The following is a 26,950-nucleotide window of genomic DNA, read 5'->3' as shown; positions in this document are numbered from 1 at the left end:
ATAAGGACGAACGCTATTGAAAATTGGGTCGCCACGTCAAAATCCAAGATGGCCGCCGCCATGTATGTCTGAAACTTGTGAGCGAAATATCTCGAAAAATAAGCGAAGTACCAACGTCTAATCTGGTGTGTGGGTGTATCTTGGCACAAGGAAGAACTCTGTTTAAAATCGGGTCGCCACGTCAAAAGCCAAGATGGCCCCTGCCATGTATGTCTGAACCTTGAGATGAATATCTTGAAAAATAAGCGAAGTACCAACTTCTAATTTGGTGTGTGGGTGTATCTCGCCATAAGGAAGAAGGCTATTGAAAATTGGGTCGCCACGTCAAAATCCAAGATGGCTGCCACCATATATATGTCTGAAACTTGTGAGCGAAATATCTCGAAAAATAAGCAAAGTACCAACTTCTAATCTGGTGTGTGGGTGTATCTAGGCACACGGAAGAACGCTGTTTAAAATTGGGTCGCCACGTCAAAACCCAAGATGGCCGCCGCAATGTATGTCTGAATATCTTGAAAGATAAGCGATGTATCGACTTCTAATTTGGTGTGTGGGTGTATCTCGGCATAAGGAAGACCGCTATTGTAAATTGGGTCGCCATGTCAAAATCCAAGATGGCCGCCACCATATATATGTCTGAACCTTGTGAGCGAAATATCTTGAAAAATAAGCGAAGTACCTTCTGGTGTGTGGGTGTATCTAGGCATAAGGAAGAACGCTATTGAAAATTGGGTCGCCACGTCAAAATCCAAGATGGCCGCCTCCATGTATGTCTGAACCTTGTGAGCGAAATATCATATCATAGCATGTTTTCTGCATGTTCCACTTTGTCAACTCACATCACTTCCCCGACGGGGGACCTAGGCGTAACGCTTGTTTGTTCCTCTTTTTCCCACCTGTGGAACCAACTTCCACATTCTCTTCAATCTCATTCTTCCCTCCAGGTCTTCAAGGCAGCTGCTCAACACCATCGCAGCTCGTCTCAAATCCAAAACAATGAGCTTTTATACCCTCGTTAACCCCGCAGTGCACTTCAGTTTGCTAACTCTTTCACGAGCCTCGTCTCTGTATACAAAAAAAAAACCCCACATTGTAATTTGTTGTTTTGCTGCTATTTTATGGAATTCACTCTAAAGATTAAATTTCTAATGATATTTGAGAAACATTTATCAACCCTCTGCTTTCCTATTCCCATGATGCACTTTGTGAGGTATTATGAATAATGTCACCTTGCTTAATGTTCTCGATGGAAGATCCTACCAGCTTGAAATTTATTTTATATAATAATTGCACTGAAATAATGAGTTGTTTTTTTTCCTTGTAATTAACACAAACATCTAATGGGGATACTCCTTGTAATTTACAACATCTAAATTATAAGGGGAGAAGTATAAACCAAAAATTAACAGCCATGGACATGTTTCTGCCTTCAGGCTTCATTACCAAGTCGATATCAGATTACACAACAACAACAGCAGGCATTTTCAAGGCCATTTTCCCTTTTCCCTGCTAGAGCGGGGGTTGGCCTTGCGGGCCCCATGACAATCTTCTCCATTTTGCCCTATGTTCTGCATCTCCCCTTGTTAACCCCTTTGCTCGCATTTCTTCTTCCACCACCTTTAGCCAAGTCTTTCTTGGTCTTCCCCGTCCTCTACTTCCTTCTACATTCATTTCCATCACTCTTCTCAACCAGTCACTTTCATCCTTCCTCAACACATGACCAAACCATCTCAACCTGTTTCTCTTCACAGGATCCATCACAGGCTCTATTCCCATCATCTTTCGCAATTCATCATTTGTCTTCCTCTCTCAACGATACTCCGCACATCCACCGAACCATTCGCATTTCCACCCTTTCCAGCCTTCGTTGCTGCTCTACGTTTATTACCCATGTCTCGCTCCCATAAATCATAACACTTCTCACACATGCAGCATACACCTTTCCCTTCAGCTTCAACGACACTCCCTTCCTCGTCAGCACGCCACTCAGTTCCCGCAACTTCTTCCATGCACATCTCACTCTAGCAACCGTTGCCGAGTCTGATCCACCTTCTCCATTCAGCATGTCTCCTAGGTAGCAAAATGTTTTCATACCTTCCAGCTTCAGGCCGTCTCCAAGATCCAACTCAACATTTCCTCCATTTGCAGCTCCCTCTATGCACACCTTACACTTGAATGTAGCTGCCACCTCTCAAATCGATATCAGATTGGAATGTATATTTTGAGCTGTATGTGTAATGCCAAAATACATAAAGGGTGCTTTGCATAATTGTCTCATTTGCATTATACGGAACGCATCATCGGTAACATCAGACTAGATTGTACAATCAATGGAAACAAATGTGAGACGAATTGAAGTTGGGAACAACTTGTGTATAGTTTGTATTGAGATTACTTATCACTGTTATCAGTGTCAAAGCCTTTACTTTTCTATTGTCGTCCAGTATCGTTTAATCCTTCCTCTCCTGCTTTCAAATTATATTGATTGCTTTTATTGTACTATGATAATAAGGAGTAACTATTAAGGATTAGATCTACAAAAGCTCCGCATTGCTGTTATTGTTGTTGTGGTTCTTGTTAGCAATCAATTTTTGAAATGTGCACCCATTGGTCAGACAACTGCCGGACCCTACCCACATTTGTCACTTGATTCCATCCACCATGGCACCCAGCCAAAATAATATGGCCACCATCTTGGTTTTCTGGTGGGCATATGACGTCAGGCCTGTAGGCCTCTGCTGATTTATACACTGCCCGGGTTTGTTGCATCAGATTTCCATTGACTTTGTTTTGGGTCGTGTGTTACTCACAATGAGGGACCCCCGAAAATCTAATCACATGTCGAATATAAATTATTAGTAAGCTTTAAACAAGATTGTTGGCACGTACAGTATTCTCCTCCCTAATAAAAGAGCATTATGTAATTTTTGAACAGCCCCATATTGGGGTTAATCAATCAGTGACCGTGTGACACAGCTCATTCTGATATAACTGTAGGGAGATTGAGATGGATGACATGTGTCGGGTTAGTCGTTTAATTGCGCATTGAATGTGTTTCCCAATTGCGCTGTTCATAATTTAAGAGTACTTTAAATGCACGTTTCCCAATTGGCATTCTTGTTTTATTTATTTATTGTGCCATGGCATGACATTTGTTTTGGTGATTGTGTGCACAGGTGGACAGCCTGTTGAGGGAGAAGGAGCGAGAAGACTGCGAAAGAGGACAGAGGTTGAAGGAACTGCAGAAGAGCTTGGCTGTTGAGCGTGAACGAAGCCTCCACCTACAGGGCCAGGTAAGTGGGTGTGCTTTAAACGGCTATTGAAATGCCTGATAATAATTGTGAGGGTGCAATGTCTGGCGTTTATTCCAAAATTGTGGGTGTATCTCACAGGTGTCGTGGTGGCGGTTAGAAGCGGGTGAAGGACAGCGTGCATTGGAAGGAGCAAGGCAGGAACAGCAGGAGGTGAAATGCAGGCTAAAGGACAAGGAGGACAAATTGGAGGAACTTGAAGTTGAAATGGAGGTGCTAAGGTGGGCAGAAGCTGAATAATATTGATAAATTTGCTTTGTCTACACATTACGTGTGGCTCAGCCACTCGATGGAATTGCATTTTTCCAGAGTTGAAGAGGAAAAGAGATTTTCACAGCTGCACAGTGAAATGCAGGCACACCAGGTGGACCTACAGGCTGCACGATCCTCACTGCATGAAAGAGTAGAGAGGGAGGACAGGATACGGGAACAGGTGAGTACGAGTACGAGTCAACCTTTCCACTGGCTGCTTGCTTGCATTGAATCTGCAAGTAGATTTTTGTGTTTGTGTAGGTGCAGGAGCTAACGTGGCGAGCAACAGATGCTGAGACAGAGGCGCAGATGCTGAGGGATCAGCTGCGTGAGGCTGAGGAGAAGAGTCGGCGAGATTTGCACAGCATTCAGGTATTCTTTACGTTTTGTAAACAAGTCCTTGTTGTAAGAAGATGACAACAGAGGAGTAAGTAATGGGTAACATCAGATACCAAAGACTTTTAAAATGGTATGTGCTGCTTCTTTGCTTCATGCTCAGAAATTAAGGGATAGAGCATGGAAAAACAACCCCATGGGTTGGCATCCATGGGGAGGAGGAAATTCCTCCTTGGTTTGCCCCACAGAGTGTGGAGAGACAAGTGATGTCATAAAGATTATGTTGCTGCTACCCAAAATGCTCTGGGAAATGATGTCACTTCTCCCAATCTCCACGTTTGTGTTTTTGTGAAGGTCATGTCTTGCGTTGTCTCAGGTATTTGTCTGCGTGTGTGTGATTTGTGCCACAGCTCTTCCATGAGCCTTAGAGTCTGGAAAAAAAAATTCAATAAAAATAATTAACACAACCATTGCTTTTTGCAGCCATAAATATTGACAGGACCAAAGCACTGCATTTGGCTTGCATTTCACAAATCTGGTTTATTAGTTGGCTTGTTGCATTGAAGGCCTTCCATTCAGAATTATATGTTACCTTCTGCAAGTTGATGGTGCACTGTTGCAGGAGCTGCGGCAGGAGAAGACTGCACTGGCTGAGGAATTGGCAGCAACGAGGAAAGATAAATTTGTGCAGCAAGTGAGGCTGCGTGAGCTACAGGGAAGCATGAAGCTGTTACTTCGGCAAAACCAAGACCTTCGGAGTGGTTTACAGGGGAAGGCTGACTCGCAGCCAAAGGACATTGCACAACAGGTCCCGCAGGCATCGCAGGTATGATGGATGGTTGCTGTGATTGGTGTTTCAAGCTCTTTTGGGTTTGTATTGATAGCTGTTGTCATGGTTTCATTTGACCCCTATACAATGCAGGATGAGGTCGGTACTTCCCTGAAGATTCCAGCATGCCCCATTCCACCTGCACTTCTCCAAGATTTGCTTAATCCACCCACTGCACCTCCTAGCCAGCCCCTCACATCCCTCCACAGCTGTCTTCACCAACTTCGGTGAGTACCTACCTCCTGAATGCTTCCATGTAGTAGCCACCACAGCAACACACAATCTCCTCTCTTTTGCTAATAAAAATATTTCTACAGGGAAGAGATGGCGAGTCTTCAGCGCCAGATGGAGGAGCACACGGAGACAGTACATCGCTCGGTGTCTTCTTGGTCCCAGCTTGGTGGACACCTGAGGGAACTTTCTTCACCAACCCTACACACTCCTCCCACACATACCCCTCCCTCACCGAGCACCTCACCTTCACCTTGCCCTGATACCCCATTGTCATTGTCTCCCCCTCCCAGCTCACCTACTCAGCCTTCATCTCCTCGAATACACTCTCCCTAGCTATTCCGATAAATTCCTTGCACCAAGCATGGCACAAAACATTATTAGTTCAGCACCACATAACTGAAAAGGGATTATCCAGACTTTGCCTTCTATGGCTGTTTTTTTTCCAGCAATCTTCATAGAAACCAAAATTCATTTCATGCTTGAACAAAGTTTATCTGTAAAGCTTATTCATTTGTCTGATGTGAAGTTATTCACAAGGATCATCCTGTTATACTGAATTCCATACTGTATTATTGTAAAGATCGATATGTTTCAAAAACTTGCATATAAAAAGGGTAAATGAGTTACAATTGACACTTTATTACTAAGGAGCAATGGTCAATCTCTCCCCAACAATTGGGGAGATCTTTAAAGGTTAGCCATGGACCATCAGCCAAAAGACTTGGGTTCATAAGCATTGTGAACTTGTTTCCGCAATTGCAAGAAAAACTGGTTCATGCAAACCAAGCAAGCGGCTGTCCTCGGCGATTGAAAACACGAACATCAGTTCACTCGAAATACACAAGGTGGAGCTGAGGCATACAGATGATGAATAAGGAATCACAATAACATGATGCTCAAGATAATGACATTGTGGGAATCTCCAGGAAGTGTTTGTAAAAGGAACAGATCTTGTGGTAAGGTTCAATGGAAGGACATTTCTACTGTATCCGAACAGGCAACTGCACAATTGATTTGAATGGTGGAAAAACAATCAGCAGACCCTAAATTGATTGTCCTGGTGTAGTTTTGTGTTTATGCTCGGGGTTGAGTTAATCGGGGTTCTGGCCATGACATCCGCTTTGGAGAACTTCACAAAAGCTTTGCTCAGTTAAGCATTCGCTCAAAAGTTGGTCATTCGTGAAACGGCATGAGGAAGTTTCATTGACTTGTTTATCTCGCATGACTCCTGTAGCTTTTGTTTTATAGAATAGAAAACACTTCTGATTCTGATGTACCAGATTCTGTTACAGAGCATCAGTGCTGCCATAATAGTTTCTTGGCAAGGCTTATACCAGGAGGTTTACTGTTGCCTTCCCAGCAGGAATTTGTCATTTGTTCATGGTGCCGGCGTTGGCTCGCCTACTCTTCATGAAGGACATAGTCGGATCTTAAACGTCCACCAACTAATGCCGGCAGACCGGACATTAGTTTAACGTCCATCCGAGGGACGGCACATACATTGATGTCACCCTGCCTGTGACACACCAGCATGACAGTTTATAGCTGGGTTGGGAGTCGCACCTTAGCGAGACGGCTTTGAGGTGAGTGTGCATACCTCGAGCCCATCCGCCAGCCCCGGATAACACTCAGTTCCTGTTCTATTATTATCAAAATAATTGATACTTTCAGGTAAAGAGATAAATGTACCACCTGAACTTATGTGATTGCCGTTTTATCTTGACATAATTTGAGCCACTCCTGTGTTATCATTATTGCATAATAATGAGTAATTTTCATGCCAGTATTGCGGAGCTGCATTAGATGGTAGTATACATGACACAAAAATGAAAAGGCCTTTGTCACAAATGCTCTTTAAATGCCTGTTTTGTCAGGAAGATGAAAAAATGTCCAAACTGAGGTGTCTTTTGCTGAAAGGTCAAGAAACAATAATATAATGCATGATACCAAATCTGGGGCATTTGTCAGATAATCTTTAAGCCTCCTTATTAATTGCTGGGAAACCTACTGGAAGTAGCATTTGATGCTAGCTTGATGGTGCATTGTTTTATATGGGGATGTAAAATTCTGCTCTTTGTGTACGTAACAAATATATGGCCCCTTTGACATGACCGATGTTATATTTCTGGTGCAATACTGTATATACTGATACAGATAAATTAACACTGTATGAATGCTTTGCCTTTTGAGATACCATCATTAAACCATCGCTGCTTGAACCGCTATTAGTTTGATTTGTCTTGATCTGACTTTTCCTTGTTTTGTTCTTTAAAATTTTTCAAATCTTTTTTTGAAATCTTTGAAAAAAAAACTAAAACCTTTTTTTTTGACATTTCGAAATCCAAGTTGCCTTCATTCTAATGTATGAGCCTACTATAAATTATTGGGTAAAATGGCAGTGGCATAGAAAATGCCCCTTTATTATAAGGGTATGTGGCAAAGTATAGAAAAGAAGGGACATTCCATAGCTTGTAGAAAATGCCAAACAATACAAAATGAGGGGCATTCAAAAAAAATCGTGTGCATGCTGGACTACCCTTGTGTTCTGAGGAGGAACCAAGTAATGCTCTAGAAAGATTCATATAAAGGGGCACCAATTTTATTCATACAGCTGCATGAAGAAATAAATGTATTTTATTTGCCAGATGTAGGGCGTCCCTTTACATTAACTTTTCTAGACATTACTTGGTTCCTCATCAGAACACAAGGGTAGTCCAGCGTGCACACGATATTTTTTTGAATGATTCTCATTTTGTATTGTTTGGCATTTTCTACAAGCTATGGAATGTCCCTTCTTTTCTATACTTTGCCCCATGCTATGGAATGTCCCTTCTTTTCTATACTTTGCCCCATGGCACATACCCTTATATAAAGGGGCATTTTCTATGTCCCTGACATTTTACCCAAGAATGTCCCTTTTCTATAGTTTGGCACATCCCATTTAAAAGGGCCTTTTCTATGCCCCTGGCATTTTTCACAAGATACATTTTGAATACGAACAAAATGCTCAACATTTGCTCATTTGTTCATCAAAGACTTTATTCAAGATGATCTAAAAGACTTGAAAAAGTAAGGGGAAAAAGAAAAATTCAACCCAGATGGGATTTGAACCCACAATCCCCAGCTTGGGAGTCTGATGCTTTATCCATTATGCCGTTGAGCCAACATGTTAGAAGAACAAAAAAAAAAATTAAACAATCTTTTAAAGGGGCATAAAGTGTGTTTATATTATGTATATTTATTTATACAATATACCAGTAGAAGCCGAGAAACGAATTTTCAGTCCTCATGTTAAAGTTGCATACAGAGAAACCGTCCCGAAAAAAGGAAGGGGTGTATATATTTTTATATATTTATTTATGTATATATATTCATATATATATAATTATATATTTAATTTTAAAGCAAAATCGAGAGCACTTAGGTGGAATTTGTTTCGAAAGCCATTAACTAACCTACTGGCCAATGTATATTCCAAGTTTCAATGTATAGTCCTTGAGATATGAGCGCCAACACATTGTTGGACGGATGGACGGACACCAACGTCATTTCGAGGGTTTTATAAATATAACAAGAATACATAAACGGACGTTGCTGAAATTTGAAACATATTACCTAAACGTACAAAGCATTTACTTCTGAAGTTTGCAGCCAATTTCGTCCAGTAGAAGCCGAGAAACGCATTTTCAGTCCCCATGTAAAAGGTGCATGCAGAGAAACGATCCCTTATATACAGGGAGGGGTGCTTTGCACCTCCCTTTGATTTGCAATTTAATTTGATCACCAACATTGACACCAATATAAATTTTTATTACTGACCCTAGGCATCAAAAAGCTACAATCCTACATATAGCAAACAAACAGTTTAAAGTGGAGCATTTTGCCGCCATTGGAGCATTTAAATTGAGTCAGATGTGGCAATAAGTGTGAATTGTTGCTCCAACTCGCGGCTCCACGATAGATGACGCCATTTGCCACCTTCATCCCTTCCCCGTTTGGAATTATGTGCGGGCATGGGCAACTTGCTCGTGAGGTAAATTACTCATAGCTTTCAAATTCGGTAATGATTCGCGCCCAGAATAGCAGCTCAATTTCGGGTGCATAATAACTCCGCTTCTGCTGCGGATCACACCGCCAGGGACTATAACACAGATCTAAAAATCTGACTAACTTTATGGATAATGCAGCTCTCGTTTAATTCTGTATAACACAGAGTACCTAATGTGACAATTCATGTTCGTCAGGAAAATGTTTCGTTGGATCGTCTGAGTGGCTTTGGATCCCTTTCAGTATCTTCCTGGGCCCGTTGGGTGTCTTCCGGTCCTTTTTCGTTCCTTCCGGTGATTATACACTCCCACGTAAAATTCTGAGACGCTTCTAAAATTTCATGCTTGCGAATAAAGTGTGAATTTCAGCTTTTAGTGAATGTTATGTGTATAATGAACTTTGACATGGGAGAAAATTTATTTTAAAGCAAAGTAGCGCGAAGGTCGGTGTTGAGGCGATGAAGGCTACAAATAATAATTTATACTTTTAAATGAATTGGTTCATGAAATAAATAAATAACAATGCGGTAATTAAAATGTTCCAGAATACCCGAAGTGTTGTATTTGTAATCCGACGTATTTGCTGTCACTTTCAGTTTCACGCAACCCTGGTGGTGGTTGCATGCTCTAGTCAAGGTGATGTGGTTGCTGCGGTGCGGGAGAGGTTGTCTTGTTGCCACGACTGGGCGACTTTGTGCTCCGAAACGGGGACTGGCAGGAGAACCGAGCGGGTTCGATGTGCTCGTTGTGGGTGGTGGACACGCAGGGACAGAGGCGGCTGCTGCGGCCGCCAGGATGGGTCTGCGCACTTTGCTTCTTACCCACAAACTCAGCACCATCGGTGAGGATCGAAATATATTTATAACATGCGAATATGCAGGAAATCCCCCGCCACCAACACAACAACCGTACACGCCGATCCACCGCCCGTGCGTACGTAAGAAGTAGATGGCCCATTGTGATGCGAAATCTGGACCAAAGTGTCGTCGTGTTGTTTCCCTTCATGATCAAGAATTCAAGATTGTGTGTGTGTGTGTGTGTGTGTGTGTGTGTGTGTGTGTGTGTGTGTGTGTGTGTGTGTGTGTGTGTGTGTGTGTGTGTGTGTTGAGCAGGTGAGATGTCCTGCAATCCTTCATGGGGTGGTGTGGGTAAAGGTCATCTGGTCAGGGAGATCGATGCCCTTGGCGGTCTGTGCGGCCGGGCCGCGGATCGTGCGGGCATAAACTTCCGTGTTCTGAACCGGAGAAAAGGACCTGCCGTTTGGGGACTTCGTGCTCAGGTGGACCGTGAGCTCTACCGGCAGTTCATACAGGTATTTGTAATGTGATCCTTCGTCAGAAGCTCTTCATTGTTACCTCTGCCACCATAGGTTATGTTTTCACCCCTGTCTGTCTGTCTGTGAGCAGGATATATCAAAAAGTTGTGGACAGATTCAGATGAAACTTTGTGGACATGTTAGTTGTTTGACAAGGACGAATTGATTCGATTTTGGTGAAGATCCGAATCCGGATACTATATATATATTTAATTCCTTAAGTGATTCTTCACAATTGAGAGACTGGACTAAAAACGGTATCTATATAATAATAGCGTAAGGACTCGACTTTGTTATCCCTTTTACGCCGCATCCAGTGACCCGATGCCCACAGCACTAATGGATTTACGATCTACGAACCGTGCACTTTGTTTATCACGTACAGCCATACTCAAAAAATCTGAATTAGCCGACGTTGGGGCCCAAAAAGCATCCGATTAACTGCCGATACGACGCCATCTTACGACGCCATCGTATTGGCGTCTGCTGGGCGAAGGCGAAGCAAGCCGTCCGCTGATTCGACAGTCGACGGCGACAGCAAGCCGTCCATCGAGTGGACAATCCTGAGCATGCATTTGTGCCGGTGTCGTCGATCGCGGTGTACGCTAACCTCATCAGGTGGGTTTACCATAATTTCTTCCAACCGCGCTCTTTGTTTATCACGTACAGCCATACTCGAAAAATCTGAATTAGTCGACTTTGGGGCCCAAAAGCATCCGATTAACTGCCGATACGGCGCCATCTCCCACGGCCAGTTATATGTGGCATGTTCAAGAGCACGGTCGTTCAAAGATGTGTATATCAAGGTTGATAATACGAGTACGCAAGGAGTCGTCAGAGGCTTGACGATTACCCCAAACATTGTTTATCCAGAAGTTTTAAAATCATTTCAACCTCTGATACTGCGTTCATTGTATTATATTCCTACTGCTCTGCCTTGACATTGACGCTTACCAATGCGCCAGTATGGGGCTAATTCCAGTCGATTTACTAATCCGTTCATTTTTTAAAAAGTCTATGGTTCTACTGCTGTTCCTTTCCATTGACACATACCACTGCACCACTCACCCGGGTAGGGCGGGCCATACTTTTTTTTTTTGGGAAATCAATCGAGAGGGGTGTTCATATTACGTATTTTGGTGTGTAGAACACAAATCTGAGGTTTTTTTAAAATTCTGATAACCCTAACCTACATCAATTTGCAGTTGATTATTATTAAATTTTTGATTATTTTGCTATTCTTCTGGAAAAAAGAGAAGTTTTTTATTTTGAAGTTCGGGCTTTTATTTTGGTAACTTCCTGTTGGGACGGCAGTTGTAGCCATCTTGTTGCTGAAAGCTCGATGTTGAGGAGGTTGGCAATCCTTATCCATCCGTCTTCTCTTCTCTTCTTATGGCATTGCCAGTAAGTACGTTTTTGATAAGGAACCTGAGGAACAAATAGATAATAATTTTAGATGTAAATTACCTTGTTTTATATTATATTTGTTAATTGATTTGTGTACTTACCTATTGCCAGCCTGAGTTACATGTAAAGGAAAATAGTGACCTGTGAAGTGAATATTTTGACGGTTTTCTGTAATACCTGTGTAATACCTTAATATCTGTCTGTAGTGGATACTTACCTGTGTATTATTGTTTTTATTTCAGTGTGAACTACTAAAAATGGCTCTAGTCAGAACAAGGATGAAATCAAGTTCTCATTTAAGTAATCTTGTTGGCACTGGGCAGGAGCTGTTGGTGTCTGAACTGCCAACTGTGAGGGATATCCTGAGGTATGGCATCTACTTGAGGGAGCAAAGTGAAGATGACAGGAGGAACTACCCAGTGGACCAGCTCGTGTCTGACATCTACCCTGGTCTGATTTGTCAGTGGAGCAAAGCTAATGCTCTTTTCAAGCCTCCTGTTATCAATGAAAAGGTGACCATCATGTCCAAGCTCAAGGAGGTCTGGAATCAGGCAGTGAAGTTTTTTTTTTTTTTTTTTTTTTTTTTTTTTTTTGTATACAATATCGAGGCTCGTGAAAGAGCGAACATTAATCACACAGAAAGACAAACCTACACATAAAACATATAACATAGGGAGCGGTAGACAAGATGGGGAGAGAGGGGGAAGGACACAAACACAACATTTGAGAGCAGGGACCGAGAGACATGGAGACATCGAGAGATCTGAGAGAGGGCGAGGGCTTTGGGGGGGGGGGGCGTGGGAAGGGGGCAGTGGGAGAGGTATAAAACATATGGACACTGCCAGGACTTCCAGGAAAGAAGTTGGAATTTCAAACAAGGTGGATCTGGGGTGAATTAGCGGGGGTAGAAAAGATCAAGGTTTTGGATGGGGGAAGATAAGAGATGGTGGTGAACAGCTGTTTTAAAGACCTGGAGGGAGGAGTGGGATTGAAGGGAGTGAGGGAGTTTGTTCCAGAGGCGGGAGAAAAGAGGAATGAAAGAGTGAAGGTGAGCGGAGAGCCGAGATTTCGGCAGTTTAACCATCAGAGGGTTGCTGGCAGATCTTGTGCGACCTGTAGGAATATTTGGGGGACAGAGCACAGAGAGAGCTGGGGGTGCAAGGCCGGAGAGGAGTCGGTAGAAGACAGAAAGACCACCTACCTGCCTGCGGTGAGTGAGTGAAAGGCCCTCAGAGATAGCTTCATCGCGGGAGATTCCAATAATTCTGAAAGCTTTGGTTTCAACAGCGTGAAGCCGAGCTAGGTATGAGGCAGGAGCACCGGCCCATAGGGGAGAACAGTATTCCATTGAGCTGCGGATGAAAGCCTTGTATGTGGTGAGGAGCTCAGGCGTGCCGAGGAAGGACTTCGCACGACGGAGGATGCCCAGTCGGCGACTGGCTTTGGAGGCCAGCTTGGAAATGTGGTTTTCCCAAGAAAGATCATGGCAGATAGTGAGACCCAAAATCTTGAGCGACAGAACTTCTTGGAGAGGATTGTTGAGAAAGTAGATGGGAGGGTTGTCCAGTCGATCTTTTCGGAGAGACATAGTAAGAGTGTGAGATTTGTCAGGATTGAAAGACATGTTCCACTTGTTTGACCAGTCTGTGATTTTGTCCAGGTCTTCAGAGAGTGAGGAAGCAGCAGACTGCCGATCTGAGGGAAGAGGAATGGAGCGGCAGAGAGTGGAGTCATCAGCAAAGAGATAGAGAGGATTTTCGAGAGAGTCAGAGAGATCATTGATGAAGACCAGAAAAAGCACGGGGCCCAGAACACTGCCTTGGGGAACTCCAGCCTGAACAGGAAGAGGAGATGAGAGAAACCCATTCAGGGCCACACGTTGACGACGACTAGAGAGGAAGTCCGCCAGCCATGCGTGGAGATTTCCATGGATACCAAAGGAGGAGAGTTTGGTGAGCAGAGCGGGGTGCCAGACCGTGTCGAAGGCACGTGATATGTCGAGGGAGACAGCTCTAATTTCCTGTTTGGCATTGAGGACCTCCATCCATTGTTGAGACAGCAGAAGCAGCATGTCCAGAGTAGAGTGACCTGGTCTGAAACCAAATTGATGATCAGAGATCAAGCCATTGGAGAAGAGGAAAGATTTCATATCAGAAGCAATGATGGATTCCATGACTTTGCTGATAATTGGGAGAAGGCTGATTGGTCTGTAGTTGCTAGGATCTGTTTTTGCACCTTTTTTGTGCAAAGCGGTGATGTTGGCTGATTTCCAAGCAGATGGCAGTTGACCTTGAGCAAAAGAGAGGGTGAAGAGAACAGAGAGAGGGTGAGATAGAGCAGCAGAGCAGGATTTTAGGACCCGTGGGCTGATGCCGTCGGGTCCAGTTGCAGAATCAGAGTCGAGGGTTGACAGAAACTTTTCCACCTTGTCAGGAGGAAAGGACACGGAGTCCAGGAGCAGCAGGGTACGACTGGGTATGGTGGGTACAGAGAGGGATGGGTTTGGGACACAAGATTTAGAGGCAAACACAGAGTTGAGGCATTCAGCTTTTTCACGTGCGGAGTCAGCTGTGTAGCCGTTTGAGGTTAGGGAGGGGGTGGAGGGGGAACAAACACCAGAAACGGATTTGACCAGACGCCACCAGGATTTGGAAGAGGGAGACAGATAAGAGAGTTCGGTCTTGAGAACGGAGAGATATTGTTTCCTGGCTCTCCTGAGGGTGGACACACACTTGTTTCGGGCTTTGTGAAAGGAAATGAGATTTCCTTCCGTTGGATTTGCTTTCCAGGAGACGAAGGCAAGCTGTTTCTGGGCAACAGCCTCACCACAAGATTCCGTGTACCATGGACGGGAGGAAGGGTATGACAACTGAAGACGAGATGGGATAAATCTGTGCATGAGAGAGAGCAATTTACTTTGGAAGAATTCCCAGGATGAGTTGATGTCAGAGGTGGTAGAGATGGGAGACCAGTCCAGATGATTGATGGCTGCTTGAAGACCGTGCCAGTTGGCCTGAGTGAAATGCCAGACTCGTCGACGCTGAGCAGGCTCCCTGAGGATGGTCAGAGAGATGTCCACTTTAACAAGGACATGATCAGATGATCCGATCGGAGCAGAAGAAGAGCAGCAGACATTTTCAGGGAAGTTAGTCATAACCAAGTCCAGAAGAGAAGATGTTCCGTTGACTGAGATCCGGGTCGGGAAATTGACAGATTGTGTCAGTCCCAGTGAGTCGCAGAAGTCCTTTGCTGAGGAGCCATGGCTGGTGAGAGAGGTACCCACACCCAGCCAACTGGCATGATGACAGTTGAAATCACCACATATGAGGAAGAGAGAGTTGGGATGAGTAGATAGAAGTTGGTCCATATCATCAGACAGCGAGATGTAGATGGAGTCATCACTGTTTGGTGGACGGTACAACACACATATGAACAAGAGGTGGGAGCGAAGGGGAAGCCGTAGCCAGAGGTATTCCTGGGGGTGAGGTGGAGAGAGTGCAGTGCAGGGCGAGTGAGGAAGAGAGTTTTTGATAAAGATAGCAACCCCGCCTCCAGGACGAGGCTCAGGTCTATCATACCGGAGGAGGGAGTAGCCCGGGAGAGATACTATGGAATCAGAGACATCATAAAGGAGGAAAGTTTCTGTTAAGCAGATCACGTCTGGTTTGACAGAAGCAACCTGTATGGAGAGATCAGTTAAGTTTGAACGAAGGCCCCGGATGTTTGAGGTCCATACCGTTAATGAAGAGGAAGGGGGAGCATCAGATACAGAACAGGGGGGAGGAGGGGTAGGGTTAGATGTGGAAGAGGTGGAAGAGGTAGGGAGAGCTGTTGAAGGTGTGTCAGAGATTTCAGAATAGCTCGGAGAAAGGGAAGGATGGGGCGGACAAAAGGTTTGATGGTGATTGGGTGAGCCACAATGAGGTGTTATTTGAGGAGGGGGAAGAGCGAGGCAGAAGGTTGGGGGAGATGGAGGTGAGAGTTTGAAGGGGGAAGAAGCGGGGAGGACGCTTTGAGGAGGGGGAGTGAGCGGGGGGAAATTGAGAAGCAATGAGGGTGGGGAGATTTGAAGGGGAGGGGTGAGGGGGGAGTTTGGGAGGGAAGGGACAAGGGGAGGGATTTGAAAGGGATGGGATATGGGGGAGATTTGGAGGGGAGGGGTGAGGCAGGAGTCTAGGAGGGGAAGGGCGAGGGGGCGTCTTGGCGGGGAGGGGTGAGGGAGTAGTTTAGGAGGGAGGAGGCAAGGGGGGAGATTTGAAAGGGATGGGTGATGGGGAAGATTTGGAGGGGAGGGGTGATGGGGAAGATTTGGAGGGGAGGGGTTATGGGGAAGATTTGGAGGGGAGGGGTGAGATTGGATTTTTGAAAGTGTACGATTTATGGGAAACGAACATTTATTGCAAAATGAGTTTCTTGTGACCTTCGAGTTAAAAATACGTTTAAGGACGCTGTTTGGAGGATGGAGTGCAGGAGAGTTTAGGGAATGTAGAAAAAAGGCACTATAGGAGATGGATATTTTTTTTGGGATGAATTGATTTGGTGAGCAAGTCGAAAGCAGCCTTTTAAAGAAGAAGAAGAAAAAGGTGTTATAAAATATGACGGAATACATAACTTGAGGGGAAAGTGTAAACATTGAAGGTTAATGAGTGAAAACTATCTGGGGAAATGGGGGAGAAACACGTGGTCGAAGAACGAATGAACGAATAAGAAGAAATAAACGAATGAGAACAGAGAAGGAAATGTTTTTTTTTTGTTTTTTTTTGAGTTGAGATTTACACAAGGAAGACTGGGACTATGGGTGAAAAGACTGGGAATACAGAGAACGAAAGTTATTGGATCACAAACGACGGACCACTGAGAGAAAAACAAAGCCTCAAGGTTGTACAGTGCACACTGTACAAGGCCTTGCTCGCGACACGGCAAACAGACGATCAATTTATGAAAGATAAACACCGAGAAACAACCAAAGTTGCACACAATAACTTCACACACCGAAAGATAAATACAGTTTCGACAAAATACAATTGTGAACAGACTTAACTTCGAAAAACGTGGAGACCGTGTGGAGCTTCGAAAATCCCTGCCGCCGTCTCCAAGATCTCGCGAGATCTCCTCTTGGGAAGGGCAAACTTGATGCCAAAGAGAGGTTCATTGTCAAGTTAGACAAGTTATTTGATATTTTGACTTGCAAGTGTCAGATTACCAGTTGTGAGGTGGAGGCTGTGAGGCCGGTGAGGGCTGTGTGATCCAAGCCCACATTAACTGTTCCTGCAGCAGAGAGAAAATGATTCCTGTGAAAGATCTTGCCTACATTAAGGGACAGAAAGAGAAGGTTGGAAGTAAAGGACCCCACCAAATGGGGAGCCCTGATCTGCCAGAGCACAAGAGACAGGTGAGGACATTGGAAAGGCAGGAAAATAAAAAGAATGCAGAGAAAAGGAGAAGGAGCAAGGAGGAAAATGCTGCAGCAGCAGAGAAGGCAGCCAGGAAGGATGTTAAGAGATTTTTGTCAGATGGTGATGAGGATCTGGAATTGGAGAGAAGTGGTGCTGAAGATGAGTTTGTCACTGAAGTTGAGCTCTTCCCTGAAACTGACACTGAGCCTGCAGCTTCAGCAAAGGTCCAGAAAAACTATGATGAGATTCCAAACATTGCCCTTGCTAGTGTAAGGTATGGCATAGGGCTGAGGCCAACTGCAGCGATAGCAACTGCAGCTCTGATTGATGCAGGAATCATCACAGAAGACAATACAAGTAAAGTGATTGATAAGAACAAGGTCAATAGAGCACAGGAGAAGTTGATGGCAGAGCTGGGGGAAGAGTTTGATGAGAAGTGCAGGGAGGAGGGGGGGATCTCCTGCATCCTCTTTGATGGGTGGATTGACCTGACCAATGTGATGATGGAAGCTGAGGGCAATGACCAATCTTTTCCTGCAAAGATCAAGGAAGAACACTATACTGTTGTTAGTGAGCCTGGTAGCTACTATCTGTTCCACTTTACCCCAGAGAAAGCAACTAAAGAGGAGTCACATGCGGAGCAGATTGCTAAGGTCCTGTTTGCCTGGCTGAAAGAGAGGGGTTTTGATAAGACCTTGTGGGCCATTGGAGGAGACTCAACAAATGTCAACACTGGTGTGAAAGCTGGAGTAATGCGGAAGCTGGAGCTGCACCTGGGGAGAAAGCTGGTCTGGTTGGTGTGCAACCTGCACACTGGTGAACTTCCCCTGCGCCATCTCATTGTTCACCTTGATGGCCCTACTCTGTCAGACAACACATTTTCCGGGCCAATAGGAAAGCTCCTTGCTTCTGCTACAGACTTGGATATCAATCCAAACTTCACCCGGATCTTTGTTGGCCCTCCACTGATGAAGCTGTCTGACAAGGCCATTGAAGATCTCTCAACTGATCAACACTATGGCTATAAAATTGTCTGTGCAATCAGGGATGGAGTGCTTCCTGCAAGGCTGGCTCTAGTGGAGATTGGACCAGTAAACCACAGCCACTGGCTCACCACAGCGAACAGACTTCTCAGGCTCTGGGTGTCAAAGCATGGACTGACAGGAAAGAACCAGAAGAATCTGCAATTCATTGTGGAATTCATCATTGGAGTGTATTATCCATGTTGGTTCAACGTGAAAGTCAAGCACTCCTGGATCGAAGGGCCTAGGCACATCTTGTTTCAGCTGGACTGCCTGAAGTCCCAGAGGAAGGAGGTGCTGGACCTTGTGATGCCGACTGTGAGAAGATCTGCTTGGTATGCCCACAGTGAAGCCATCCTCCAAACACTGCTGTGCTCTGAGGATCAGAAGGAGAGGACTGAGGGGGTGGAGAGAATCCTGGCCATCAGGGGAGAGGGGGACCCAGACACTCAGCTGGGGGACTCCTCTGTCAGGACCAGAAAGACACCTGACATCAACTGTGATGCTTCAGCATTGGTAACTTGATCAGCTGGTCAGAAGGTGTGTCAGAGCCACCTCTCACCTGCTCCCTAAGCACCTCGGAGGTGAAGAACTTCATCAACACCCCCATGGAGGTGCTCAACTGGCTTTGCCACACACAAAGCATTGAGAGGGTTGTTAAAATGGTGACTGAGGCTTCTGCTAAGTACTTCTCACAGGAAAAGAGGGATGGAGGCATCAGGGCTCAGGAGACCAGCAGGAGGCTGATGTCCAAGAATGAGTCAAAGCAGGACTTGTGCAACCTGGTAACGTTCAAGAAGTAAGGAGATTGATCTTTGTAATTGTAACCAGTGATATACATGCAGTTCACCTGTTAATAAATATGTACATTTGATTTGGCTGTGTCAATATGAATGATTTCCCTTATATCTTTTAATATCTTATAAAGGGGTTCGAAAGGGTAAAATTGGCAATTTAGAAATACAAATTGATGTAGGTTAGAGTTATCCTATCCAAAAAATAAACTCATATTTGAATTCCCCATAAAACAACACATAATATAAACACCCCTCATGTTAGGATTTCCTTCAGATTGATTTTGGCACCTGAGTATGACCCGCCCTGTGCACCAGTATGGCCAGAGTGGTGCTATGCCGATTCCTATTACGAATCCATTCATTTTTCAAAAGTATATCGTCGCGTTGTCATTTAAGTAGATTGCAATAAATACGTTGTTCATATACGCACTCTTCATTCTCATCTTTCTTCCTAACTCTTACTCGGACAAGCAAATCCCCTACGCCATCCATAATGGTACACTCTATCCATACACCACATCCTCCCTTCCGTGGATGTTCCACGGGTTTCGGCTCGTATTGCATGATATCTCAACAAGTTATGTGCGAGTTATGACCGAAAGCATCGATTTGGAACATTCACGCCGGAATGTTAAAATTAGCTCCGCATCATTTTATGTTCTCTCTCTCTTGTTTACCACACTTGTACCAGGCAGAATTACGTGGCACTCCCAATTTGTGGTTGAGGGAAGGTGCGGTGGACGATATAATCATCGGACCCCCAGACCCTTCGTTTCCTGGAGTGTCGGCAGTGAAGGGAGTCCTATTGGGTATTGTGAAGCAGTTTGCTCTTTGTGGAAATGTTCATACCCTGATCATCGGACCCCCAGACCCTACGCTACGCCACATGCAAAAGACAAACATGTTGCGTCTTCACCATGTGATATCATCATTCTTTCTTTGATTCTTCGTCTCTCCGTTTTACATCGTGAAAGCAGTGAAATTGTTACAAAACCAACACTTAACCCTTCCCTTCCTCTAAAGCCCTTGCTCTCCTGCTCTCTTTTTATCCCTGCAGAGTCTGGGTACCAGGTGGAAGCAAAAACTGTTGTCCTCACGGCTGGGACCTTCCTCAGGGGGGAGCTCCTGATTGGTGAAGAGCGGAGGTCGGGTGGACGACTTGGTGACCCCTCTTCTCTCGCGCTCTCGCACTCTCTCGCTGCACATGGTTTCACTCGGAAACGCCTTAAAACAGGTACTGGATCACGTGACGTTAGAAGCATCACTCGAGGGTCGTGAGAGAGACACAGATGATGCTCGTAGTTTTTCCTTACAATGTTTTATTCCCTCTAGTTAGTCAAACAGCTATGCTTTTCTTTACTCTCCTTGTCCTTTTTGTTAGGGACTCCTCCCAGAATTTCTAAGAACTCTGTGGACTTCTCTGTGCTGAAACTGGTCCCTCCAGATGACCCACCAACTCCGTTCTCTTTTATGAATGACAGAGTTTATATCAAGGTTCGTAATGACCTCGTTGACGCTCCCATTTTGAGTATTTAGCCCATGAGGCTGATCTCATTTACGTGTGTAATACATGACAGTAATGTCTCGCGATCGCCTTATAATTTGTGGAATACAGCAGACTTCCTTAATAATGAAGTTTTAAAAGTGATTTACTACACTTGTACAAGCTCCTCCATGAGTATTAAAGACTACAAGCTTTATATTCATCACACGGAGCTTGAACCCTCGACCTTCAATTACTGACCTTCAGGCTCTTTGTTGTGCAAAGTATATAAACAAATGTGTAAAGTTTCTTTTATTTTGATACTTTATCTGCGGAACTTTGTCTATCCCATTCAGCCTGCAGACCAAATCCACTGCTATCTAACCAACACAACTTCGGAATCGGAACGTGTCGTACGTGATAACCTGTCACTCTCGGCGCATGTAGTGGGAAATGTACAGGGTCCAAGGTGGGTTTATACGCGAAATGGTATTGTCCTTTTCAGAGTGACGCAGGAGCTCGCAATGATAAGAATATCACTTTTTTTTTTACTACTTGGGCTAAGGCTTGGAATAGAGCTCGCACACACACACACACACAAACACACACACACACACACACACACACACACACACACGGACATACTGACGAGACAAACACAACACAGCCACTGAGCTTGGGGGAAGTGGCGTCACTAACGTCTCGTCCCTGGATACTCTGGGTACCAGCGACATCATAACAATGGCACCCCTTTTCTCACCGCACTCAGTGGGGAATTTCCTCCTCCCCATGGATGCTAACCGATAGGGATTGTCCGTGGTCTATCCTTTCCAAGCAAGGAAGCAGCACGTACCATTTTTAAAGTATTTGGTATGACTTGAACCGGTCCAAACCGGATGGGTGATTTTTAGGAGAGACCATCTCCTTACTGGATGGCCCAGTTGGCTCTCCACAGCAGCTCATCCTCCTTTTTTCAGATGTTGTTAGGGTCAGATGGCAAGGTGTCAGTCACCCTCCCCACTAGCAAAGCCAGGGAGGGGTGTCAGTTTAGTTGCCGACAACCCGACCATGCGGCAGGTAGCACTGGGTACCATGTTACCAGTGGCGATCCCAAAAGACTGACCTGACCTAAAATACTTGACAATCATACCAAAAGCTCGGTAAACTTCCTTTGAACATTCGAAGTAGAAGATGTCATTGATTGTGAAATTATATGTATTATGGGTAATCATTTGCTGGTATGTCTGTTAAATATATAATTTTTGCACCGTTTTGCTTCAGTAATTTAAATAATGGCATCTCATAACATAGATGTGGAATAGTGATCTTCAATAAAGACATACGAGCTCTTGTCTTGTTGCATTCATGTGGATGCAGAAAAAATGTTCACAAAATCCACCAACAGAGTTTAAAGAAAATGTAATCCAGATCTGTCTTGTCTAACTTGCCATTTGTTCTCTGTCCTATTAATTGTATGGTGAATCCATCCCCATGTCTTTTTCAACGTACTTACCTGGTCATGTTGTATTGCTTTTGTCTTTGTGTTTGTCTTCGCTCGAGTCTTAAGTCTTGCACGTTATCTCGTTACCTCTGCCATTGCAGGTGGATGGAGGTTACGTTTTCACCCCTGTTTGTTTGTTTGTGAGCAGGATGTCTCAAAAAGATGTGGACGGATGCCACCAAAACTTGCTGGACATGTTGGGTGTGTGACAAGGACGAATTGACGAGATTTTGGTGAAGATCCGGATCCGACAATTTCTTAAGTGATTCTTCATTATTGGGAGATAGGGCCAAAAACGATATATAACACGGTATCTCAAGTTGTGGACGGATTATGACCAAACTAGGTGGATGAGTTGGTTAGGTGACAAGAATAAGCCGATTCGATTTTTGTTCGGTGTACAGAAGCATTTTTTTTAAATAACAATAAGTACAAGGTGCAGGGACGTGGAATTCACTGCACGTGATGTGCAACACATGCAGAGTGAAATTAGTATTCATTTATGTCCGTAAAAAAAGAAGCATTTAACATTAAAATTAATTAATGACTATTATTAGTAGCTCTGTTTTTGATACTTGCCTTGTGTTTCACTCCAAGTCTGTTGCTAACTTACTACATTAGTGCTGAACCTGTCCTTCATGGGAATTCTTATTCAACTCATTCTTTGCCATTGCTCCCCGATCCAAAGATACTGCCCCTCCATTGAAGCCAAAGTCATTCGCTTCCCTGGACGGGAGCATCGCGTGTGGCTGGAACCAGAAGGTTTCTCATCTGAGATGGTGTACCCCCAGGGTCTCTCTGTGTCACTCCCTGCAGACTTGCAAGAGATTATGTTGAGGACCATGCCTGGTCTTGAACGCTGCCAGATGCTCCGTCCTGGTAATTGATTGTGATCGTTAAATGTAGACCGAAGAGTGCCAATTAGAGCTCATGATCTCAGTGCTGATGGTGGTGTGCCATGGTCGCTCCTGCAGGTTACGCAGTGCAGTACGACTGCTTGGATCCTCGGGAGTTGAGTCCGTCACTCGAGAGTCGCCGTCTTCAAAGGCTGTTCCTCGCTGGACAGATCAATGGGACCACAGGCTACGAGGAGGCAGCTGGACAGGTTTGGGAAGATTGAGGTGGACAGATTATGGCAGAATGGATGTTAAAACAAAAGTTTGAGCTGCCCTGTCTCTGTTTTCCAATTCCCCATATCTTTCTCCCTCTCTCTTTTTCATTTGTTTTTTTTTTAATGCTTTTGTATTTTTGCATTCCTTACCTTCTATTATACCTTTATGCCAGGGCCTGCTGGCAGGGATAAATGCAGGCCTCTTGAGCCTGGGAAAGCCTATGATGGAGCTTGGTCGTGACGAAGCCTTTCTTGGTGTCATGGTGAGTGATATGCTCTCTGGGATATCTTCAGATGAGCCTTACCGCATGTTCACCTCTCGTGCTGAGTTCCGCCTCACCTTGCGGCCCGATAATGCTGACCTTCGTCTCACTGCCAAAGGTTAGTAATTATTAAGAATGTGTTTCAGGGTTAATGGCATTGTGTGACTAGGTGTTGATTATGAATGGAAGCTTTTATTTGAAGATGACACGCAATTGATTTGGTGTGAAAGACATGGCAACCATGTATGGTATTGGGTTGTGCTGTAGGATGGGAACTAGGCTGTGTGGAGGAATCTCGCTGGCTCAAGGTACAGGAAACAGCCAGGGCTATGAATGATGGCAAACTTGCTCTGTGTTCCATCCGCTGCTCATCCCCCCGCTGGGCAAGTGCTCTTCCTGACATTCAGATCAGTCTTCAACGCACCAACGTTCTCAGGTTGGTATATGTACGAAGCTTTTCCAAGAAAGTTGACCTCATTGCTTTTGGTTTTTAATCTTTCTGGCTTCTCTTCTTTTGCAGTGCATTGGACATTCTACAGTACCCGGGAGTAACCATGGAGATGTTGGCAGCTCTTTACCCAGAAGCGCTTACAAAATATGCTGAATTGGTCGAAATTGCTAAGCGCCTGAAGATTGAGAGTATGTAATCATTGAATCACCTTCACCCATATGATTACATCTGGAAGTCCTAATGCAGTCAGCATCGGTATGCATTATTCGTTGCCGTGGCTGTTGGAGTTCTGCAGAATACTGAAAGGGAAAGGGTGAAGTTCAATTGACAAAAGGGTGAGATAGGATGAGGATAAGACATACAAGGAAAAGGGTATTGGAATCGGGAGGTGGGGGAGAAATGGGAAAGGAGGATGTGATAAGGGAACAATAGGAGGGAAAGGGAGTTTATGAGTCGTATGAGGTTACAACAACACAACAACAGGCATTTTAAGGCCATCTTCCCTGCTAGGGGGGGGGGGGGGGTTAGCCTTGCAGTCCCCATGACGATCTTCTCCATTTTGCCCTATTTTCTGCATCTCCCCTTGTTAACCCCCTTGCCCGCATTTCTTCTTCCACCATCTTCAGCCAAGTCTTTCTCGGTCTTCCCCGTCCTCTACTTCCTTCTACATTCATTTCCATCACTCTTCTCAACCAGTCACTTTCATCCTTCCTCAACACATGACCAAACCATCTCAACCTGTTCCTCTTCACAGCATCAATCACAGGCTCTATTCCCATCATCTTTCACAATTCATCATTTGTCTTCCTCTCTCTCTCAATGATACTCCGCACATCCACCGAACCATTCGCATTTCCACCCTTTCCAGCCTTCGTTGCTGCTCTACGTTCATTACCCATGTCTCGCTCCCATAAATCATAACACTTCTGAGTATGATATTGAGTATATATGAGTCGTATGAGATATCAGGATGGAAACTTGTAGATCGATAGCCCATGATGCCCTGTGATAAACTGGGTCTTCAAAAGTCAGCGTTTTGTCATGTGTAATACTGATTGGCTCGTCATACAGCTTATTCGTTGTGTTAAACCATTAATTTGCGTTACTAGGTATGTACGCTTTCCCCATGGAGATGGAGCAGGAGGCAATGAAGGCGGTGAGAAATGAGGCCAACCTGCCCTTGCCCCTTGACCTGGACTATACCTCTCTGCCCATATCACTGTCCGCTGAGGTTCGGGAGAGGCTCGCCACCACGAGGCCTACCACGGTGGGTTTACATTGGATGTGGAGATTATTCTTCGAGATTCAATCGTCGTTTTATGCTGATTTTGTGCTTTGGCACGAGGTTGAGTTGGCATGAGCTCACTGGGTCAAGGTTTGATTCATGTCTGCACTACTCCAAAGACTTGTCACTCCAGCCCTTTTTCCCCCTTTTATTATCCACAGATAGCGGCCGCAAGCCGAACACCTGGTGTAACTCCAGCTGCTATTGTTAACCTCCTGCGTTACGTCACACAAGAGAGACGGGAAAGATCTCGACTTCCATGAGCATCTCCTCATCCTCACCGTCTTATCATTAGATGATGGTAAAAAGGGGGGAAGTTAGGGGAGCGGTAGTGAGAGCTTTCAGGTGAATGAAGAAAAAACCGATGATGATGCAGTGGTGAGGATGTGAGGAGAAAAGGAGAAAAGGAGAAGGCTGTTTTATTTTTCTACATTATTTAAGGTTCATGGAAAGCTTTGTACATGAATTTCATATGGACCAAGGATATTAGGATATTAGTTTGAGTTTTTTTTTTTTTTGTATACAAGATCGAGGCTCATGTAAGAGCTAACATTAATCATAAAAAGATAAACTAACACATAAAACATAAGATAAAGGGAGCGGGAGACAAGATGGGGAGAGAGAGGGAAGCACACAAGTATAACATTTCAGAGCAGGGACATCTGGAGATCTGTGGGAGGAAGAGGGCTTGTGGGGAGGAGGCATGGGAAGGGGGGGGGGGGGGGGAATTAGAGCTAGAGCTCAGTTCATTAGAGTTCATTGTACATTAGAGCATGCTCCCGGTTCATCATGCAGGAAACCAGTATCCTATGTACACGAGAGACATTTTTCATGGACATCAATCCTGTGCTTGAAAGGCAATTCGAGTGAGCCGCTGTGCCCGATGTTGCCCTCGTGTATTTCATGCTTTGCGGCTCTATGCTTTGTAAACTAATAATAATGATGCAATAACTATCACTACACAATTATAAGGAAACGCATTGGTGCTTTCATGTTGTTGGTCCTTTTTATTATTGCAATAACTCTGTAAATCATGCATGAGGGTGCGAATGTGTGTTGTGTTTTTGAAGCGTCCGTAATGATCTCGCAGTTAAAACCTCGTTTTGAAAATGAGATTGAGCGCTCTTCCAATTGCAGAGGGTTGGTGTTTGGAGGCCATGAAAGGAAACTTGTAAACCGATTTATATTATTTTTTTACGCTTCACGTTTGTTCAGTTTCCCTTCATGTGAATGTCATTTTGCAAAGACGATCAACATTTCAAAATTTTGGAAAGAGGGAAAACTCCGCGAGGATTTCAATTTGAGATGTCATTTATTCTGGGATCGGTCATTCGATTCATTTTGCTTCGTTCGGCGAGCTCTGACATCAGCCCACATGAACGTCATGGTAACACATTGCACCTGGACTTGTATGATGTGTTGGGGTGACATGAAAACGCGCACTTGAGTTATCCGACTTGTCATAATTACCCGTGCCCGTAGCGCAAAGTGCGGTTAAGCAATCGGCTCGCTTGGTATGTCTGACAGTGTCAGTCATCAGTCTCAACAGTACTTTAGCTCTGAATTTGGCAAATTGTTTGAGTCTCGTCCTGAAAGCACATGGACAAAGAGGAGTAAGGTGTTCGCTGCAGTCTGTGTGCTTGTCTGGCAGTCAAACACATGAATAACTAATGTAACATGTGAATTAAGGTGGTGTAAAAGTTGCTGCATCGACGACGGTAAACCTCCAAATAAACGTTGCTGTTTTTTTTCCACAACTTGTAAAATTTTAATTTTATTACCTCCACCACCAAAGGTCGTTGGAGGTTGTGGTTTCACCCCTGTCTGTTTATGATGAAAACTGAAAAATTTCGTCATTATGTCGGTCTGCTGTCTCCTTTGTTTATCTGTGAGTGTGATAACTCGCGAACG

General features: G+C 44.5%; 2 protein-coding genes across 8 annotated transcripts in view; both read left to right on the top strand.

Annotated features, from left to right (window-relative positions):
• LOC137412342 (uncharacterized) overlaps nt 1-7,187 on the top strand; it is a 57,718-nt gene extending 50,531 nt beyond the window's left edge. For both annotated transcript variants that reach the window (XM_078773969.1, XM_078773970.1), the window contains exons 18-24: nt 3,177-3,293; nt 3,393-3,532; nt 3,621-3,744; nt 3,825-3,935; nt 4,522-4,725; nt 4,822-4,955; nt 5,046-7,187. In XM_078773969.1, coding sequence (XP_078630095.1) covers nt 3,177-3,293; nt 3,393-3,532; nt 3,621-3,744; nt 3,825-3,935; nt 4,522-4,725; nt 4,822-4,955; nt 5,046-5,295 — 1,080 coding nt within the window. In that variant the 3' untranslated portion in view covers nt 5,296-7,187. The remainder of the gene's footprint in view (nt 1-3,176; nt 3,294-3,392; nt 3,533-3,620; nt 3,745-3,824; nt 3,936-4,521; nt 4,726-4,821; nt 4,956-5,045) is intronic.
• Nucleotides 7,188-9,157: 1,970 nt separating this feature from the next.
• LOC137417240 (5-taurinomethyluridine-[tRNA] synthase subunit MTO1, mitochondrial) lies at nt 9,158-26,031 on the top strand. Of its 6 annotated transcripts, none has more exons than XM_078773974.1 (14): nt 9,158-9,302; nt 9,605-9,849; nt 10,121-10,320; nt 19,637-19,754; nt 20,003-20,179; nt 20,327-20,439; nt 20,785-20,897; nt 22,618-22,808; nt 22,904-23,034; nt 23,214-23,421; nt 23,571-23,739; nt 23,824-23,942; nt 24,864-25,021; nt 25,201-26,031. In XM_078773974.1, the coding sequence occupies exons 2-14, from the start codon at nt 9,648-9,650 to the stop codon at nt 25,300-25,302; spliced, it is 2,001 nt and encodes a 666-aa protein (XP_078630100.1). In that variant the 5' UTR covers nt 9,158-9,302; nt 9,605-9,647; the 3' UTR covers nt 25,303-26,031. The 6 variants fall into 6 exon arrangements, 3 of the variants coding, with proteins under 3 accessions (XP_078630100.1, XP_078630099.1, XP_078630098.1); XM_078773973.1 differs by lacking the exon at nt 9,158-9,302 and adding an exon at nt 9,328-9,451; XR_013622815.1 differs by lacking the exon at nt 9,158-9,302 and adding an exon at nt 9,330-9,366 and having other exon boundaries at nt 24,887-25,021.
• The last annotated feature ends 919 nt before the right edge of the window (nt 26,032-26,950 follow it).

This window comes from Myxine glutinosa, chromosome 3 (genome assembly GCF_964187855.1).
Source record: "Myxine glutinosa chromosome 3, kmMyxGlut1.1, whole genome shotgun sequence".
Lineage (NCBI taxonomy): Eukaryota > Metazoa > Chordata > Myxini > Myxiniformes > Myxinidae > Myxine > Myxine glutinosa.
Note: the sequence above shows the minus strand (reverse complement) of the source record. Positions and strands in the feature narration are given on the sequence as shown.